The sequence below is a fragment of the Lissotriton helveticus genome, chromosome 2_2 (genome assembly GCF_964261635.1).
Source record: "Lissotriton helveticus chromosome 2_2, aLisHel1.1, whole genome shotgun sequence".
In the NCBI taxonomy this organism is placed as follows: domain Eukaryota; kingdom Metazoa; phylum Chordata; class Amphibia; order Caudata; family Salamandridae; genus Lissotriton; species Lissotriton helveticus.
The window spans coordinates 414,034,953-414,055,911 of NC_136060.1; the positions used below are offsets into that span (position 1 = coordinate 414,034,953).

Consider the following 20,959-nt stretch of genomic DNA (forward strand, 5'->3'; position numbering starts at 1 on the left):
TGAGGCTTTTTGCACAGACAAAGTAGAGATGGCAAACACATATTCAATAGGCCCATCTGCGACGTCAGCCTAGACCAGTTGAAACCTGCAGCGGCTCACAGGATGTCGGCCAAGCCCATGGTTGGCTGAATTGATTTTGCAGCTGTGCTCTGCACTCAATAGAGGATATACTGCATTTCCTATTGTTTTGTCCTTTCTATAATAACCCGAGGAAACAATGGCGTGTATCCTACAGAAAAAGCTGGCATGAGGCGGGCACTCTACCGGCAGCGGTTTATCTTGGTGAAAGGAAGCAATAACACACCAAGCACACGCATGGCCGCAGCTTTATATAATGGAGAAACTATAATAAAAGAAGAGTACGCACGAATGAAAGGCTCCGCGCCTATACTTTACGTCTACTTCAATGGTAACCTAACCAGAAGCATCATGGGAAATGTTCTGTTGCACTCAGCTCAATAAAGATGTGCCCTATCTGGATGCGACAGGGGTGATCTACTCTCCTGGGGTAAGCTTACTGGTCCATGTCCTCTATGGTGTTGTGCAGCCCTTTTGGGAGGGTACCACTGTGCCAACCTCAAGGTGCTATATAGTGTGCCCATTTTCCACCTGCACATAGGCAAGCCAGTCATGTCCATCAAGCAGAAGGTTGTGTGAACGCAACACTGGTGCAGTCTCTGGATGCAAAATTACCGCAAATAACTATTTCTTAGATCTAGTTCAAAAATCCAAGCAATAACCACCGGCCAGATTACCAAACATTTGATGCATCCAAGTTAAGAAACCTAAAAGTGGAATATGATCACCGTAATGTGCATGAACAGCAGTAGAGGCTTTTCTGGAATGGCAGGTTCAGGGGCAGAAAAGGGGGGTCCGGAGGGGTGCCCACACAAAAAAAACAATAACCCACATGTGTATATGCTTGTGGGTTTCCCAAACCTCCTGCACGGACATTCCCACTCTCTGGTCAAAGGTAAATCACAATAAGAAGCTTGGCCTTCATTAACAATACATGAAAACCAAGCAACATGGCAAAACAACATTAGTTGAAACTATACAATGACATTTTAATGTAAAAGCAGCAAAATGCAAGCGCCGGTCAGCAGTGCCCAATTCAAGAAGAACATAAGGAGATATTGAACAACAAAATGTAGTCTCAGATGGAGGCGGGCACCCACTTGTCAGTTTACATTTCCCTCCCATATTGTTAATGATCAAAATAGATCGAGCCCAAAGCTGTACTTAAGATGACAATAACAAAATGCCATAGCATGACCCTGTCTCCAGCCAATCAAACATGCCTTGATGTGGTGTCCACGCCCAGCTCTTACGAGCCAATTACTGACAAGCAGCTGTATCAATCCAATTAGGGCTGGTCATCTACAACCATCATAAAAATCATTCTGCTCTTCCCTTGAGCTCATGTCTAACTGGCAATACAATACCATTCACACCAACTCTGTGAAACTATTGAAATACGAATTCAAATGTGTCAAAAACCTGTAGTTGTGCATTCTAGTAACCAAAGTGTTTTTCTATAGCCTAATCCTCATTTTGTTGACTTTAGAAATATAACATCTCTGGACTTTGAGTAGGTGACCCACGTGTTGCATGCAGGTGTGTGGAAGACAAGCTCAGAGCGATCTGACCAGGATAACAAAACGTGGTCATGTGAAGAAGCCAAAAAGATTGGAACTCGTGTGATAGACTTCACCCCCAACATCCTAGCCTTCAAACCACATCTGCATATCACAATCATTGACATGTACACAAACAGACAGACCGACAGATGGATGAATGCAGCTACAAAGGTTTAGATACATGCACATGATTACCAAAGTCAATCGTTTATTTCGTCAGTTATTGAAATGTAAATTAAATTGGAGAAGAGCTCAACACACAAAGGAGAGAATCCATCAATAAAGTTCCAAAATCAAATAATGCTCCAAAATCTTCAACCCCACCAGAGCTTCGGTTAAATACTTAAATCCCAGCAGCGCGATAATGTTTCGTGCAAGAAGTGTGTACCAACGAGCCCTCGAAGAGCTGTAACAACATTCCAGAAAACAAGACTTGGCCCACCTGATCCCCTACATTGAAACACAGTCCGGCAACCTCACTCAAAAGGCGCTTGGCCCACCCTATTGGTTTCAGCTTTATATAAACATTTATAAAATAAACATCAACCAGTGAGAAAATGTACAATAGTCAACTTCAATGAAACCCAATAGGTAGGTCACTCCTGGTTGCAGACGGAAAGTCACTTCAGACCAGCCCTCTCCCACACAAAGACAACAAGTGGGGCTTTCTCATCACCAGAAGTGATTTCCCGAAAACAGATCAGGGAGTCATGCCTCTAAATACAGCAGAGTGGAGTTCAAAATGTGTCATTTTTCTTCTGTTCTACTCTGAAAATTTCTGTTAGAAGTTTACCTAGCACTAAAGTTGCTTTTCAGAAAATAGAAGATTTTTTTTTTTTTAAATACAGGAATAAAAAATGAGAAGGTAGTGGGAAAAATGTTAGAGGTAAATATTCTTTCTGTGAACCCGGTATGGCCATAAATTAAACTGGTCTGGGTTCGCTTGTCTTTCCATTTTGAGTGGACATGGCCTGACATTTTGGACTAGATGGTCCATTCTGCTGTACTCTCCCCTGAGGCGGAAAGCCGGGGGTTCTTCTCTGTCCCTTATTTAGAAAGCGCGCTGACATAGCCTGCTATTTTTAAGACTTGTGAATATTTTATCCTGTTACATTTTTAATTTACTGTGTCACACTGTTTACTCGCGTGCAAGACTTACTTTGCACCGAGGCGTGCTTCACTTACCCCCTCATCCCGGCGTGGCCGATTGCGGGCTCACGACGCGGGCGCCATCTTGGAGGGAGGAAGGGTTGGCGGTCCAGTGGCAGGACGCCTCCCACCCTCCTCGGCAGGATATAAAATGAAGGGATTATCCCGTCCGCGCAGCGGGCGGGCGCAGCGGGCGGGCGCAGCGGGCGCGCCGGCGGCGTGCCGAAGGCGCGCCAAAGGCAAGCCCGTCTGCGCCCGTCCGCGCCGGACACGGGCCAAGGGCCACCCCCCTGGTTCTGCCTTGCCTGCCCGCCTCGCTCCCTACACTCATGCTATGCTAACAGACCTGCGCCCACAACCACACGAAGGATGTGTTAAACACAGTATGGATTCTTTAACGTCCACTTCTACACTAAACTGTAAACGCTGTCAGGTATCCATCCCCCTTCTAAACAAATTGGTGGGAAGTGACATTCAGAAGGAGACAATAAAGACTCCCATTATTGCCCTTATTAATGTCCGCTCCCTGGCCAAACATAGGCAAGAAATTGCTGATTTAATTGTGGATAAGAATATTGGTGTGATGTTCTTAACAGAGACCTGGATGGACACAACATCGGACCCAGATCTAGTTATAGCTGTCCCAAAAGGATTTAAAGCATATAGACAAGATAGATTAGGCAAAAGAGGAGGAGGAATTGCTATAATAGCTCGGGAGACTTTTAAAATACGTATCACGATCATTCCCACCATGACATGTGAATCATTTCAGTATGATATTCAGCTGTCCCCATCGTATAACTTCAAAGGTGTATTACTATACAGACGACCTGAGACGCGGTCGGGATTTCTTACAGAAATCTCCTCCATCCTAGAATCCCTAGCAATTGAGAAAGCTGTAACATTGTTAGGAGATTACAATTTCCACCTGGATAATCTCGAAGATAAAGACACCACTGCCCTCATGTCAGAGATGGAGGTATGTGGCTTATCTCAGTTGGTGACAGTACCTACCCATAAAGGAGGGCACACCTTAGATGGTATTTTCACCAATCTACAAAATCTAGCAATAACTGACATCCTCCCCATGACCTGGACAGATCATTACCTAATATTAGGCACGATAAAAATTAGCGATGCACTTTCCGCTAAACCACCCCCTCCAATGCGGGACTCTTTCAAAGCATGGAAAGATATTAGTATTCCTGACCTTAGAGTATTCCTGGATAATTCCAAACCTGTTTTCTCCACTGACCCAGAGACAGCGGCATCGCAGTATCAAGACTGGCTGGTCCACGCTACTAATGAATTAGTACCAATAAAACAAAGGTCCAAAAACAGAAGTGCTCCTTCGGCACCCTGGTATACGGAGGAACTTAAAAGACATAAACAGCTTTGTAGAAATAGGGAGAGGCACTGGAGGAAAAATTATGATGAGGAAAGTAAAGATAAGTACAAGAAGCTGTTAACCCAGTACAAACTATTGATCCTGGAAACTAAAAAGAAATATTATAAGGAGCAAATTGAGAAATGTAGTAATTCCAACAAAAAGCTCTTCGATATAACCAAACAACTGGCAGGAGCAACTCCTGATCTACACCCTCCAGCCTCACAAAAGTTTTGTGACTCAATAGCCTCCTACTTCTTTACTAAAGTAAATGACATCTTTTCGTCATTCACGTCATCTGAACATCTAAAAAGTAACGATTCAAGGAGGCCAAAGACCGATAAAACATTCTCGCAATTTGCGGAAATTTCGGATAGTCAAACCCAGGAAATTATCAAATCCATTAAATCCGGCTCAGCACTGGACCCCTGCCCGGTGAACACCATACGCCCTTTAATGGATATTCTGATCCCGGCGATAACTCACATCTGTAACCAAATGTTTTGTACTGGAACTTTTCCCATCCCTCTAAAGAAAACTTTATTGAAGCCACTCCTGAAAAAAGAGGGCCTAGATAAAGTAGAGCTAAAAAACTATAGGCCCATAGCTAACCTTCCATTCCTAGCTAAAGTGGCAGAAAAGGCCATGAATACTCAACTTGCAGAGTTCATCGAGCAAAACCAGCTGCTCGATGAAACGCAATTCGGATTCCGTAAGTTTCATGGTACAGAAACAGCCCTCATTAAGGCAGCGGATGACATTCGTCTGATTCGAGACCAGGGGGGGTCAGCATTATTGGTGCTTCTAGACCTATCGGCCGCCTTCGACACGGTCGATCATAAGATCTTGGTCGATCGTGTCGAGGGGATGGGCGTTAGTGGCCTGGCCAAAAAACTGCTAGCATCGTTCCTGGCGGATAGATCTCAGGCGGTCGCCTTGGGACAATTCGAGTCAACGGAGTTGTCCCTCCCATGTGGGGTACCCCAAGGTTCATCCCTGAGTCCGACACTCTTCAATATCTATGTGTCGGACCTCGCAAACACCATCAAAGCGCATGGGATGAACCTTACCTCATATGCTGACGACACCCAGTTGATCTTGACGGTCAGGGATGATGGGGAAGCAGTGGCAGAAAGTTTTAAGGCAGGATTGCTGGCTATCGGACGATGGATGTCCGGAAGCCGCTTAAAGCTGAACTCTGAAAAAACAGAGGTGGTATTATTTGGTCACCTTAGTCCTAGCTGGTCTCCGGCATGGTGGCCACCATCTTTTGGAGCCGTGCCTAAACCAACTACGAAGGTGAGAAACCTAGGTGTCACCTTCGACGATAACTTGAACTTTATGGCTCATGCCAACCAGACGACCTCGGCAGCTTTTTACAAACTACGCCTGGTAAGAAAGATCCTGCCATTTCTCCCTGAATCTGTGGGTAGAACCCTGATAAGTGCCCTTGTTTTGTCGGCACTAGATTATTGTAATGGCTTGTTTGCCAACGCTCAAATTAGAGTGATAAAAAAAATGCAACTAGTACAGAATGCGGCGGCCAGGTTACTCTCAGGTGTTCCGAGATTTAAGCCAATAACTAACACCCTGAGAGATCTTCACTGGCTGCCTGTAAAGAACCGAATAAAGTTTAAAACCTTGTGCATTGTATATAAAACATTACACCAACAAGCCCCACAATTTCTGAGAGATCATCTTATCCCATATCAGCCTTCTCGGCCACTTCGGTCCGCAAAGATGAACGATCTGGTAGTGCCACGCACCAGATTGGTTAACTGGGGAGACAGACGCTTCTTGGTGGCTGCTCCGAAATTGTGGAACACACTCCCGCAAACCATAAGATCCAGCCCTAATTTGCTGGTATTCAGGAAGCAGCTGAAAACATGGCTGTTTAATCTCTAGAGTCTAGAAGCCAAAGTTAGGAGAGCCTGCAGTTTACAGCGCCGAGACGCCTTCGGGCATTTGTTCGCGCTATACTAAATGTTAAAAAATAAATAAAATAAAATAAATAAATTTTGGGGAATGGCCTAAAGGGATTTGCCTATGGGTGGTCCCGGTCTGTAATGGCAGAAATGAGTAGAATGAGGCCCAGAGTGATTACAAGTAGCTGAGATTAACTTAAGCATCCCACCCATACTTTCTGAAGGCTTTCTAAGGCAGTCACAAGTGAGCAGTAAGAAAGCCTTGGGCTAGCGATGAAGCAGCAGCAACAGTCCACGGTTGCATTGGATGTCCTGAGTGATGTTTGCACATGTGCAGTAAAACTTCTGAAGAAAGCCAAATGTGCAAATCCACACTAAAGCGGACGGATACGTACAAAAAAGAAAAAAATCCCTGCTCGGAACAGTGAACAATGAAGACAGAAATCTTTTATAAGCAGCAGCCCACCGCAGAGTGCCAGAGGAGCGCTGGCAAGTATTTGTGGTTGGCTGGAACCATATACACCCATGAGGTCATCAGGATGTGTACAATGCTTCCCTATAACCTGGTGCTGAAAACTGACTCTCCATTGTGGGCCAAGACTGGAGGTCTCCGAGCCTGCTCAGGTCGTAAATGCCTTGTACAACTTTTCCACTCCATTCACCTCCCAGCAGCCCCCTTTTCATGGAGCCGCCCCTTCCCACAGCTCCCCACGTGTGCGCGCAGAAAAACCACGGGCCCAATATCAGGTTTCTACCTTTTTTGTCCTACTTGTTGGTGATAGATGGTTTTAATATGGGGATTAAGAACACTCGAGTAAAAGTGAATTCTGATCCATTGAATACCGTGCCTGGAACTTGAACAGGGGCCGGTGCTACCACAAGGCCTTACTAGGCAGCCGCCTAAGGTAGTACCAGCACATGGGCACTAGAGGGCCTTCGGACACATCAAACATGGCCTCCACTGCCAGGAAATGGAGCATCAAAAAAGTGACTTTGTCTAGGGCATCACCCCTCAGCTCACTTTTGTCCAGGTACCGAAGCGTGTTGCAGCGGACACAAAGTTGTGTAGTTGGGGAACAATAGGCCTCACTTGCAGGGCTGAAGCAACAAAACTTTACTGCGCTAAATGTATAGATGGCCACTGTACTACACACAATGACATGTGAAGCTAAAGCGACGGCAGTGCCAACTCTACCGGACATCAAACTCAAACTCGGCCAGCCCAGTCTCTCTTTATCTAGCGCCTGGATACCCTCCCAGGTGAGGCACACGCTCTAAAAATAGTAATAACATAATATAACACACTGCTACAGCTACAGGTAGTACCAATTCTAAAGCAACATGCTATGTAAATACTATAGGCTTTAGTTTACTACGTCAAGATAAAAGCCATCATTGCTACATATACAAGGCGCCACGCTGCAAAGCTTCAAGGCGCTTCTGTACAGATATTTCGACAGTTTTAAAAAAAGGTTCAGAGGGTCTCTTCTTGGACAAAAGTGTCCTAAATCAGTTTTGAGAGAGGCTGTTCCCGAGGTATTGAACCTTTTATACCTCACTTTTTATGTACTGTTTCTATGTGAGATGTGCCCCCTCCTTTTTTATTAATGATCAAAAATCATTCTTCATGCTGGATGGTAATTTTCAAAAATAATTCTTTATTGATGTATTTTCCAATAAATCGAACATGGGCACCCAGTTACTGCCGCCCGTACAGACCGCATCTAAATTTGAATGGAAGTGATATCGTGAACTAACAAATATGACTAGGACATGATGATATCACAGTTATGAAAGCCTTGAAAAAGCCCTGGTCTGACTGACACTGTAGGGCGAAACACATGTCAGCTGTGCAGAATCTTTTCATGAATTTGGCTTTACATTCTGGATTTATAAGAAAATACATCAATAAGAAATTATTTTTGAAAATTACCATCCAGCATGAAGAATAATTTTTGATAATTAATGAAAAGGAGGAGGCACATCTCACAAAGAAGCGCTGCTCTACAGCTATAACACCTCAAAATGTCAAAGTCCGAAAGGCTAGCACAGCTACCACCACAAGGCCTTGGAGTGGGGACTCCTACTCTGGCTTCCGGACTTTACCTCCAGATCACTGGTCACTTCCGGCCAGGGATCACTGGTCACTTCCTGCCAGGGATCACTGTGGACTTAGCGTGTGTTCTTAGAAAAGCCTCACAGCAACCTGTGTACCCATTGCGTCACGCACAAAAGCACACATTGCCCAATGGGAATGCTCTGTGGGCGGGGCGTTCTGCAGGCACCGCTGGATTCCGGGGGCGGGGCATCTGCTTTTAGCCCCGTTAAGCCAGGGCCCAGCTCCAGCCTTGCTAATGGGCCGGCTGTTTGTCTTCACCACCGGGTGAAAGGATGTGGGCCTCGGTGGGATTACCGAGGGCGAGGCTCCTGTGACCCGGAGAGGAATGCCACTGTTGTCTTTTACTCCACTCTGAACACTGCAGCTTAATTGATGATTTTTACACATGGACGGTAAGAAAAAAAAAACATTCCCAAAAGTTCACCTTCAATTAAAGTCCTCGTTAGAAAAAATAAAGTACTCACGCATAGCTCAAACCTGACAAAAGCAGAGAGGGGAGGAAGGCAGGCGCCTTTTATCTGAACCCTCGGTTAAAGTTTTCATTAAAAAACATACAGTGGCCAGTGTGGGACAAACGCAAAATAGGGTAAAAAAACACAAGGTTTTCATGTTCAATCTGACACTACTGCAGGCCAAAGGAAAACGGGGATAAAATACATTTTCGTGTACAATCCAAATACAAGGTGGCATTATTTTAAAACAAACAATCAGAATCCACTTGTTTTTGGGGTGTATCCTCAACAATTGGGGAACACCTTCTTTGTTTTTAGGTCCCCTCACACACCAACAGGCCCCTTGGTGTCATGCTTTACATTTACTTAGGGAGATCGGATCCATTTATTTGTCTCTCTCTCTCCCCTTTTTGTTATTGATATTATTTCAAAACAGACAGACACTATGATTAGTGGTTCAAGCTGGACGACAGCGAAGGTTAGTGGTAAAGACAGCCTGTGAAAAGCGAAAGATTTAGGAAAGCGCGTCCTTAGGGCCCGGCCCCCTGGACCCACACCACACCCCCCATAGTCGGGTCCAGTAGCCAGATTGGCTACTGGCCGGAGGAAGTACTTCCGGGTCGGCCGTGAGCACAGCAGGGAGCAGAAGGGGTGGAGCCAAGGGGGGGTGCGGGCTATTTAGGCCCTGGGTCCACTGGGGCACATACTCTTTTGCCCGCACTTGACCCCAGGATCATTGGAAATAATCGATAAGTGCCAGGTCACACGAGCCTCCTTGGCAGCCTGGTGTGGGCCCCAGAAATGACGGACACGGACCGAGGGATGGGGGCTCACCGCTCAAGGACGCAGGTGGGTTGCGCCTTTGGGTGGTTCTCAGATAGAAGATGCGAGTCAGAGGGTCCCTTGGTGCTGGAGTAAGTAGATATTGCATAACCGGTGGTTATGATCAGTGATAATACTTGTAAATATTAAAAGTGTGATTATTGAATTGATAAATGTGAATTTTATAAATGCATTTTGTCATGTTTATGAATGTTTGATGGCTATTAAACATGGTCGTTTAACCCACACGCTTGGACTGGCAAGTTTTGATTGTGGGATTGCAAGAGGTTGGGGCGGGGACATACTGGGGGGTCCGGGCTCTATGAATGAGCGCTGGTTAGCAGCGACAGCAGGAGAATGAGCAGCAGAAGGGGTAAAAGCAGGGATCGGGCAGAAGATAGAGAGTGGAAGTAATCAGCTACGGTCTAATGGTAAAAGAAGGGAGCGCTTGAATGAGTGAATGAGAAAAGGAGGAAAACGGAGCTGCAATCAGAGGTAAGAGCAGAAACACTCAGCTGTAAGAGTGTAAGCCAGGGTCCTGGTTGTAGGTAGAGGTGAAAGCAGGGAGACCCGGCTGCAGTTATGAGCAAAAGCAGAAATACTCCACTGCGATTTAATGGCGAAATCAGGGTCACCAAGCCTGCACTCAGCAGCACAGTCATGGCGCTCTAGCTGCACTCAGCGGTACAATCCTGGCGCTCCAGCTGCACAATCCCACCACCCCCTTTTGTACCGCTTTGGCCGCCATAAGTGTGGCAGGGTATGCTCAGACTTGAGTCCCTTGCTCACTTTGCCACTGGATTCAGGCAAGCCGGGCTGAGGACGGCTGTAATGCTAGAAACCGGTCCTCGGAAGCTTGTTTCCGGTCCAGGGAAGGCATGGCTTGGCAGTTCGGGCTGGACTGTTCCCATGAGGTACAGGGTCAGACTGATTTGCATATAGCCGTGTCTGAACTGGGGTGGCAGAGTGGGCTAAAGAACGGTGATGGATCAAACCCAGATCTTTTGACTGGGTGTGAGTGTTTGATTGGTTCAGATGCTCCGTCCATCACCACCCCCTTTTGTACCGCTTTGGCCGCCATAAGTGTGGCAGGGTATGCTCAGACGTGAGTCCCTTGCTCACTTTGCCACTGGATTCAGGCAAGCCAGGCTGAGGACGGCTGTAATGCCAGAAACTGGTCCTCGGAAGCTTGTTTCCGGTCCAGGGAAGGCATGGCTTGGCAGTTCGGGCTGGACTGTTCCCATGAGGCACAGGGTCAGACTGATTTGCATATAGCCATGTCTGAACTGGGGTGGCAGAGTGGGCTAAAGAATGGTGATGGATCAAACCCAGATCTTTTGACTGGGTGTGAGTGTTTGATTGGTTCAGATGCTCCGTCCATCACCACCCCCTTTTGTACTAGCTTCACTCAGCGGCACAATCCTGGCGCTCCAGCTGCACTCAGCAGTACAATCCTGGCGCTCCGGCTGCGCTCTGCGGTACAATCCTGGCGCTCCAGCTGCACTCAGCAGTACAATCCTGGCGCTCCGGCTGCGCTCAGCGGTACAATCCTGGCGCTCCAGCTGCCCTCAGCAGTACAATCCTGGCGCTCCAGCTGCACTCAGCAGCACAATCCTGGCGCTCCAGCTACACACAGCAGTACAATCCTGGCGCTCCAGCTGCACTCAGCAGCACAATCCTGGCGCTCCAACTGCACTCAGCAGTACAATCCTGGCGCTCCAGCTGCACTCAGCGGTACAATCCTGGCGCTCCAGCTGCACTCAGCGGCACAATCCTGGCGCTCCAGCTGCACTCAGCGGCACAATCCTGGTGCTCCAGCTGCACTCAGCGGCACAATCCTGGTGCTCCAGCTGCACTCAGCAGTACAATCCTGGCGCTCCAGCTGCGCTCAGCGGCACAATCCTGGCGCTACAGCTGCACTCAGCGGTACAATCCTGGCGCTACAGCTGCACTCAGCGGTACAATCCTGGCACTCCAGCTGCACTCAGCGGTACAATCCTGGCGCTCCAGCTGCGCTCAGCGCTACTGGTGCTCCAACTGCGCTCAGCGACACAATCCTGGAGTTCCAGCTGCACTCAGCGGTACAATCCTGGCGCTCCAGCTGCGCTCAGCGGTACAATCCTGGCGCTCCAGCTGCACTCAGCACTACAATTCTGGCACTCCAGCAGCACTCAGCGGTACAATCATGGCGCTCCAGCTGCACTCAGTGCTACAATCATGGCGCTCCAGCTGCACTCAGCGGTACAATCATGGCGCTCCAGCCTGCACTCAGCGGTACAATCATGGCGCTCCAGCCTGCACTCAGCGGTACAATCATGGCGCTCCAGCCTGCACTCAGCGGCACAATCATGGCGCTCCAGCAGCACTCAGCGCTACAATCATGGCGCTCCAGCCTGCACTCAGCGCTACAATCATGGCGCTCCAGCCTGTACTCAGCGCTACAATCCTGACGCTCCATCTGCAATCAGCGGTGCAATTCTGGCACTCCAGCTGCACTCAGCGGTGCAGTCTTGGCACTCCAGCTGCACTCAGCTGTGCAATCTTGGCACTCCAGCTGCATTCAGCGGTGCAATCCTGGCACTCCAGCTGCACTCAGCGGTGCAATCCTGGCACTCCAGCTGCACTCAGCAGTGCAATCCTGGCACTCCAGCTGCACTCAGCAGTGCAATCCTGGCACTCCAGCTGCACTCAGCAGTGCAATCCTGGCACTCCAGCTGCACTCAGCGGTACAATCCTGGCACTCCAGCTGCACTCAGCGGTACAATCCTGGCGCTCCAGCTGCACTCAGCGGTACAATCCTGGCGCTCCAGCTGCACTCAGCGGTACAATCCTGGCACTCCAGCTGCACTCAGCGGTACAATCCTGGCACTCCAGCTGCACTCAGCGGTACAATCCTGGCACTCCAGCTGCACTCAGCGGTACAATCCTGGCGCTCCAGCTGCACTCAGCGGTACAATCCTGGCGCTCCAGCTGCACTCAGCGGTACAATCCTGGCGCTCCAGCTGCACTCAGCGGTACAATCCTGGCGCTCCAGCTGCACTCAGCGGTACAATCCTGGCGCTCCAGCTGCACTCAGCGGTACAATCCTGGCGCTCCAGCTGCACTCAGCGGTACAATCCTGGCGCTCCAACTGCACTTCGCGGTACAATCCTGGCGCTCCAGCTGCACTTAGCGGTACAATCCAGTCGCTCCAGCTGCACTCAGCGGTACAATCCTGGCGCTCCAGCTGCACTCAACGGTACAATCCTGGCGCTCCAGCTGCACTCAGCGGTACAATCCTGGCGCTCCAGCTGCACTCCGCGGTACAATCCTGGCGCTCCAGCTGCACTTAGCGGTACAATCCAGTCGCTCCAGCTGCACTCAGCGGTACAATCCTGGCGCTCCAGCTGCACTTAGCGGTACAATCCAGTCGCTCCAGCTGCACTCAGCAGTACAATATTGGCGCTCCAGGTGCACATGGTTAGTAAAAGCATGGTGCTACCGCTGCAGTTAGCAGTAACAGCACAGTGCTCCCGCTGCGCTTATCAGTAACAGCACGGCGCTCCAGCTGCGCTTAGCAGTAACAGCATGGCACTCCCGCTGCAGTTAGCAGTAATAGCATGGCGCTCCCGCTGCAGATACCAGTAACAGCACGGCGCTCCCGCTGCAGTTAGCAGTAACAGCATGGCGCTCCCGCTGCAGTTAGCAGTAATAGCATGGCGCTCCCGCTGCAGTTAGCAGTAACAGCATGGCGCTCCCGCTGCAGTTAGCAATAATAGCACGGTGCTCCCGCTGCAGTTAGCAGTAACAGCATGGCGCTCCCGCTGCAGTTAGCAGTAACAGCACAGTGCTCCCGCTGCAGATACCAGTAACAGCACGGCGCTCCCGCTGCAGTTAGCAGTAACAGCATGGCCATCCAGCTGCAGTTAGCAGTAATAGCATGGCGCTCCCGCTGCAGTTAGCAATAATAGCACGGTGCTCCCGCTGCAGTTAGCAGTAACAGCATGGCGCTCCCGCTGCAGTTAGCAGTAACAGCATGGCGCTCCCGCTGCAGTTAGCAGTAATAGCATGGCGCTCCCGCTGCAGTTAGCAGTAACAGCACGGCGCTCCAGCTGCGCTTAGCAGTAACAGCATGGCACTCCCGCTGCAGTTAGCAGTAATAGCATGGCGCTCCCGCTGCAGATACCAGTAACAGCACGGCGCTCCCGCTGCAGTTAGCAGTAACAGCATGGCGCTCCCGCTGCAGTTAGCAGTAATAGCATGGCGCTCCCGCTGCAGTTAGCAGTAACAGCATGGCGCTCCCGCTGCAGTTAGCAATAATAGCACGGTGCTCCCGCTGCAGTTAGCAGTAACAGCATGGCGCTCCCGCTGCAGTTAGCAGTAACAGCACAGTGCTCCCGCTGCAGATACCAGTAACAGCACGGCGCTCCCGCTGCAGTTAGCAGTAACAGCATGGCCATCCAGCTGCAGTTAGCAGTAATAGCATGGCGCTCCCGCTGCAGTTAGCAATAATAGCACGGTGCTCCCGCTGCAGTTAGCAGTAACAGCATGGCGCTCCCGCTGCAGTTAGCAGTAACAGCATGGCGCTCCCGCTGCAGTTAGCAGTAATAGCATGGCGCTCCCGCTGCAGTTAGCAGTAACAGCACGGCGCTCCAGCTGCGCTTAGCAGTAACAGCATGGCACTCCCGCTGCAGTTAGCAGTAATAGCATGGCGCTCCCGCTGCAGATACCAGTAACAGCACGGCGCTCCCGCTGCAGTTAGCAGTAACAGCATGGCGCTCCCGCTGCAGTTAGCAGTAATAGCATGGCGCTCCCGCTGCAGTTAGCAGTAACAGCATGGCGCTCCCGCTGCAGTTAGCAATAATAGCACGGTGCTCCCGCTGCAGTTAGCAGTAACAGCATGGCGCTCCCGCTGCAGTTAGCAGTAACAGCACAGTGCTCCCGCTGCAGATACCAGTAACAGCACGGCGCTCCCGCTGCAGTTAGCAGTAACAGCATGGCCATCCAGCTGCAGTTAGCAGTAATAGCATGGCGCTCCCGCTGCAGTTAGCAATAATAGCACGGTGCTCCCGCTGCAGTTAGCAGTAACAGCATGGCGCTCCCGCTGCAGTTAGCAGTAACAGCATGGCGCTCCCGCTGCAGTTAGCAGTAATAGCATGGCGCTCCCGCTGCAGTTAGCAGTAACAGCACGGCGCTCCAGCTGCGCTTAGCAGTAACAGCATGGCACTCCCGCTGCAGTTAGCAGTAATAGCATGGCGCTCCCGCTGCAGATACCAGTAACAGCACGGCGCTCCCGCTGCAGTTAGCAGTAACAGCATGGCGCTCCCGCTGCAGTTAGCAGTAATAGCATGGCGCTCCCGCTGCAGTTAGCAGTAACAGCATGGCGCTCCCGCTGCAGTTAGCAATAATAGCACGGTGCTCCCGCTGCAGTTAGCAGTAACAGCATGGCGCTCCCGCTGCAGTTAGCAGTAACAGCACAGTGCTCCCGCTGCAGATACCAGTAACAGCACGGCGCTCCCGCTGCAGTTAGCAGTAACAGCATGGCGCTCCCGCTGCAGTTAGCAGTAACAGCACAGTGCTCCCGCTGCAGTTAGCAGTAATAGCATGGCGCTCCCGCTGCAGTTAGCAGTAACAGCATGGCGCTCCCGCTGCAGTTAGCAATAATAGCACGGTGCTCCCGCTGCAGTTAGCAGTAACAGCATGGCGCTCCCGCTGCAGTTAGCAGTAACAGCATGGCGCTCCCGCTGCAGTTAGCAGTAACAGCACAGTGCTCCCGCTGCAGATACCAGTAACAGCACGGCGCTCCCGCTGCAGTTAGCAGTAACAGCATGGCCATCCAGCTGCAGTTAGCAGTAATAGCATGGCGCTCCCGCTGCAGATAGCAGTAACAGCACGGCGCTCCCGCTGCAGTTAGCAGTAAAAGCATGGCGCCCCCGCTGCAGTAACAGCATGGCGCTCCCGCTGCAGTAACAGCATGGCGCTCCCGCTGCAGTAACAGCATGGCGCTCCCGCTGCAGTTAGCAGTAAAAGCATGGCGCCCCCGCTGCAGTAACAGCACGGCGCTCCCGCTGCAGTTAGCAGTAAAAGGCTGGAGGAGAGCACATTGGTGAAAGTGGGTAGACCCGACAGCAGTTAGTGGTAGAGAGGGAGGGGTGCACATTGGTGAAAGCAGAGAGACCCAGTGTCAGCTAGAGGTAGAAGGCGGGGGGGGGGTGCACATTGGTGAAAGCGGGGTGCCCCAGTATCCGTTAGTGTTAGAGGGAGGGAGACCTTGCAGCAGTAAGTGGTAGAAGGAGCGAGTGCGATCTTTGGTGAAAGCTGAGAGACCCAGTATTAGTTAGTGGTAGAAGGCGGGGGGGGGTGCACATTGATACAGGGGGATAAGATAAGATCGTTTTTTACTGCACAATTACTTAAAATCATTGCAATCGTATTAGGTTAAAATCAAGTATAAAGTGCATAGTTTCCAACATTATATACAAAAAGACTTGTGACAATGGATCCTATCTTGATACAGGGGAGATTCATAAACCACACTCACCTCTGGCAGAGGCGGAGAGCGCGACCAGCGCCAGGATGAGGAGGGCGACCTGCAAGTCCATGATCCAAAGGTGAACCTCCAGAGGGGGGGTCGAGAAGCCGCCCCTCCTCTCAGCAGACCTGGAAAAACGAAAACACGGAGTTCAGGCACGTGGGCAGAGCAGGAAGGCGAATTCAACAGCGAAGCCCCGGGACCCCGTCTGTACGTGTGCGGACACTACCGGGTGACACTCAAACTGTGGGACCGTGCAGCTCGCTGGCACTTTTATAGGACGCAAGTGTGTAGTGAATGAAATAAGTGAATGAAGCCAGCCACGCACGCAGCACGCGGGGGGGGGGGGGGGGGGGCTATGGGAACAGCTACATACGGAAACGTGTACTGCTTTACTGTATGGACTGGGACACGTGAAATGACAGCCAGAATCCCGTCGCCTGCGCGGAGTCTCACACGGCGCTGCACTCTCTGCTCATGTGAACTGCGCCCGGCGGCAGAGGATGGTGCATTTTAAACCGCTGCCACTGTGTACTGAGCGCACTCTGCTGAAAGTAATGGAATGAACTCTATATGGTGCATTGTTATGGCGCGCCCACGTGGCCTCAGGGGGGGTCCCGGGCCCGGCGGGGGCGCTGCCCCCGGTGCCACGCGCCGGCCCCGCGCTCACCCCGGAGCACGGAGACTGCATTCCTGGGTCTTGTAAACTCCCGGTGTAAACGCTCCGTGCCCGCGGGACACACAACATCGGAGCCGCCTCCAACACACGGGCTCATGACAGAGGGCGCGCCCGACAAGTGGGGGGGGACTTGACAAGGGGGGGACCTGACAAGTGAGGAGGGGGGGGGGCGTCCGTGTGCGCACAGGGGGACGGCCGATGCTACGCGGAGCCTGCAGGAACACACCGGGTGTAAACCCCGCGCACGGCCGGGTGACAGCTAGGCGTCTGGCTGGCAGCTCGGGGCCGCGGGACACATTCGGCCAAATGCACGGGTGCAGTCGATACTGCGCACAATCCGTGCGCCAAACGCTGCCCTGTCACCCGTTGGGAACTCTGCCCTGTCACCCGGTGGAAACCCTGCCGTGTCACCCGGTGGGAGCCCCGCACATGGCCGGGTCACCGCTCGGCGCTGCCTCTGGCCGGCAACACGTGGAAGTGGGACACAGTCTGCCGCCAACACGTGCGCCAAGTCCTGGGCGGAAACCCGGTGGGCACTCTGCGCGGACACCCGGTGGGCACTCTGCGCGGACACCCGGTGGGCACTCTGCGCGGACACCCGGTGGGAAGCACCGAGCTGACACGCGGCAGCGGCGCCCAGCACGAGCCGGTCTCACACGTGGGGGCCCGGCTTCGCTACAAACGCCGTCCATTCATGCACCGGGGACGTGTCCGCGGGTCCCCAGGAGGGACCGAGCCTGGGTGGGTTGGCACTGCGGCGGAGACGGGCAGCAGCATACCCAGGCCCGGGGACAGAGGGCATAGATGTGTGTGGGTCGAGGATCACCCGGGGTGTCAGTGGGACCGCCACCGAGGCGGGCGGGACTCTGCGTACACACAGTGACCGGGTTTGTGCAGGGTGGGGTGCGGATACAGTGGTGAGTGTATCCCAGGGGGCGGGCAGGGGGTGTGGGCATACACCAGGGCGGCTCTGAAGGTCGCCGGATCTGGGGTACACATTGTTACAGAGGGGCAGCGCGCGGGAGCAAGGAGGGCACAGGCCGCATACAGATTACAGAAGGTGTGAGTACATACAGGAGCACAGCCGCGGGAGTCAGCAGAGTCCAGCCGGGGCTCAGATACCCCAGGGGCAGCCCCTCCGGGGTTCACCTGTCCAAGGCTGTCCTAGCACCAGATCTCGGGTCACCGACAGGAGACCCGCGGGCGGCCGCTGCCCTCCACGCACTACCGGAGGTCACTTGGTGAGGAGTTGTCGTGGTATTACAGGATGTACAGGCGCCCATGGGGGTCACACGGCTACTTATTCATGGCTAATGTGTGTGCAGACTCTGCTCCCAGAATACACGGCGGTGGGGTATAACCACGCAAACTCCGTGAGACCCCTAAACCTCAAGGGGGTGGGATCTATCCAAGGGAATAGTGTGCTGGAAGGAAACAGCAGCTGATAAACAACCCGGAATAACACGCACACACAGACACATCGCGGCTGAGGAACACACAGACCTGCTGTCCTGGACGAGTGTAGCTAACACACGGCAATGAATGCAAAGATACACACTCCTCAAAGACACACATACACCACTGCCAGGCACACATTCACAAACGTATTAGCACACTACGACCTTATTTATTTATTTTAAAGGTTTTCTATAGCGCTGGCTGGACCCAGGGGTATCAGAGCGCTTTACAAGAATGTCAGGAGGTAGAGTATTGAAAAACATTTGAACAAAACAAGAGCCAATGTGACAAAGAAAGCAGATAAAATGACCCTAACGGCACACAGTTACTCACTGCCATGACCCTAAGGGCACATTATTCACAAACGCATTAACAAAACCATAACAATAAGAGCACACATTAAACTGCTTAGACGTTAAACGCATGCATTCACCCACTACCACGACAGTAGAAGCAAACATTCACCCTCTACAAACACACAGCCACGCCGGTAAGAGCACACATTCACCCTATATAAACACACATCCAAGACGGTAAGAGCACACATTCACCCTCTACAAACACACAACCACGCCGGTAAGAGCACACATTCACCCTATATAAACACACATCCACGACGGTAAGAGCACACATTCACCCTCTACAAACACATAACCACGCCGGTAAGAGCACACATTCACCCTCTACAAACACATAGCCATGACAATAAGAGCATACATTCACCCTCAACAAACACACAACCACGACGGTAAGAGCACACATTCATCCTCTACAAACAGCACCGCACGATAGAAGCACACATTCACACTCTACAAACACACAGCCACGACGGTAAGAGCACACATTCACCCTCTACAAACACACAACCACGACAGTAGAAGTACACATTCACCCTCTACAAACACATAACGACGACGGTAGAAGTACACATTCACCCTCTACAAACACATAACGACGACGGTAGAAGTACACATTCACCCTCTACAAATACATAGCCACACCGATAAGACCACACATTCACCCTATATAAACACACACCCACGACGGTAAGAGCACACATTCACCCTATATAAACACACATCCACAACGGTAAGAGCACACATTCACCCTCTACAAACACATAACCGCGCCGGTAAGAGCACACATTCACCCTATACAAACACACAACCACGACGGTAAGAACACACTCACCCTCTACAAACACATAACAAAGATGGTAGAAGTAGACATTCACCCTCTACAAACACATAACCGCGCCGGTAAGAGCACACATTCACCCTATACAAACACACAACCACGACGGTAAGAACACACTCACCCTCTACAAACACATAACAAAGATGGTAGAAGTACACATTCACCCTCTACAAACACATAGCCACGCCGGTAAGAGCACACATTCACCCTATATAAACACACATCCACGCCAGTAAGAGCACACATTCACCCTCTACAAACACATAACCATGCCGGTAAGAGCACACATTCACTCTCTACAAACATACAACCATGACGGTAGAAGCACACATTCACCCTCTACAAACACATAACCACGCCGGTAAGAGCACACATTCACCCTATACAAACACACAACCACAACGGTAAGAGCACACATTCATCCTCTACAAACACACAACCTCGACGGTAAGAGCATACATTCATACTCTAAAAACACACAGCCACAACAGTAGAAGCACACATTCACCCTCTACAAACACATAACCGCGCCGGTAAGAGCACACATTCACCCTATACAAACACACAACCACGACGGTAAGAACACACTCACCCTCTACAAACACATAACAAAGATGGTAGAAGTAGACATTCACCCTCTACAAACACATAACCGCGCCGGTAAGAGCACACATTCACCCTATACAAACACACAACCACAACGGTAAGAGCACACATTCATCCTCTACAAACACACAACCTCGACGGTAAGAGCACACATTCATACTCTAAAAACACACAGCCACAACAGTAGAAGCACACATTCACCCTCTACAAACACATAACGACGATGGTAGAAGTACACATTCACCCTCTACAAACACATAGCCACGCCGGTAAGAGCATACATTCACCCTATATAAGCAGACAACCACGACAGTAAGAGCACACATTCATCGTCTACAAACGCAACCACGCCCGTAAGAGCATACATTCACTCTGAACAAACACACAGCCACAACGGTAAGAGCACACATTCACCCTCTACAAACACACAACCACGACAGTAGAAGCACACATTCACCCTCTACAAACACATAACGTCAACGGTAGAAGTACACATTCACTCTCTACAAACTCATAGCCATGCCTGTAAGAGCATACATTCACCCTAAATAAACACACAACCACGACGGTAAGAGCACACATTCACCCTCTACAAACACATAACCACGCCGGTAAGAGCACACAATCACCCCATACAAACACACAACCACAATGGTAAGAGCAGACATTCACTCTCTACAAGCACATAACCACAACGGTAGAAGCACACATTCACCCTCTACAAACACATAGCCACACCGGTAAGAGCACACACTCACCCTCTACAAACAGCCACGCTGGTAAGAGCACACATTCACTCTCTACAAACACATAACCCCGATGGTAAGAGCACACATTCACCCTCTACAAACACACAACCACGACAGTAAGAGCACACATTCACCCTCTACAAGCACACAGCCACAACGGTAAGAGCAAGCATTCACCCTCTACAAACACACAACCACGACGGTAAGAGCACACATTCACCCTCTACAAACACACAACGCGACAGTAGAAGTACACATTCACCCT

The 20,959-nt window shown here is 50.8% G+C and overlaps 1 protein-coding gene across 1 annotated transcript in view; it reads right to left on the minus strand.

Annotated features, from left to right (window-relative positions):
- Positions 1–20,959, minus strand: part of FGFRL1 (fibroblast growth factor receptor like 1) — a 321,781-nt gene that overhangs the window by 294,689 nt on the left and 6,133 nt on the right. The window contains exon 2 of the mRNA XM_078678653.1: positions 16,015–16,133. Within this exon, the coding sequence (XP_078534779.1) occupies positions 16,015–16,075 (61 nt within the window). The 5' untranslated portion in view covers positions 16,076–16,133. The remainder of the gene's footprint in view (positions 1–16,014; positions 16,134–20,959) is intronic.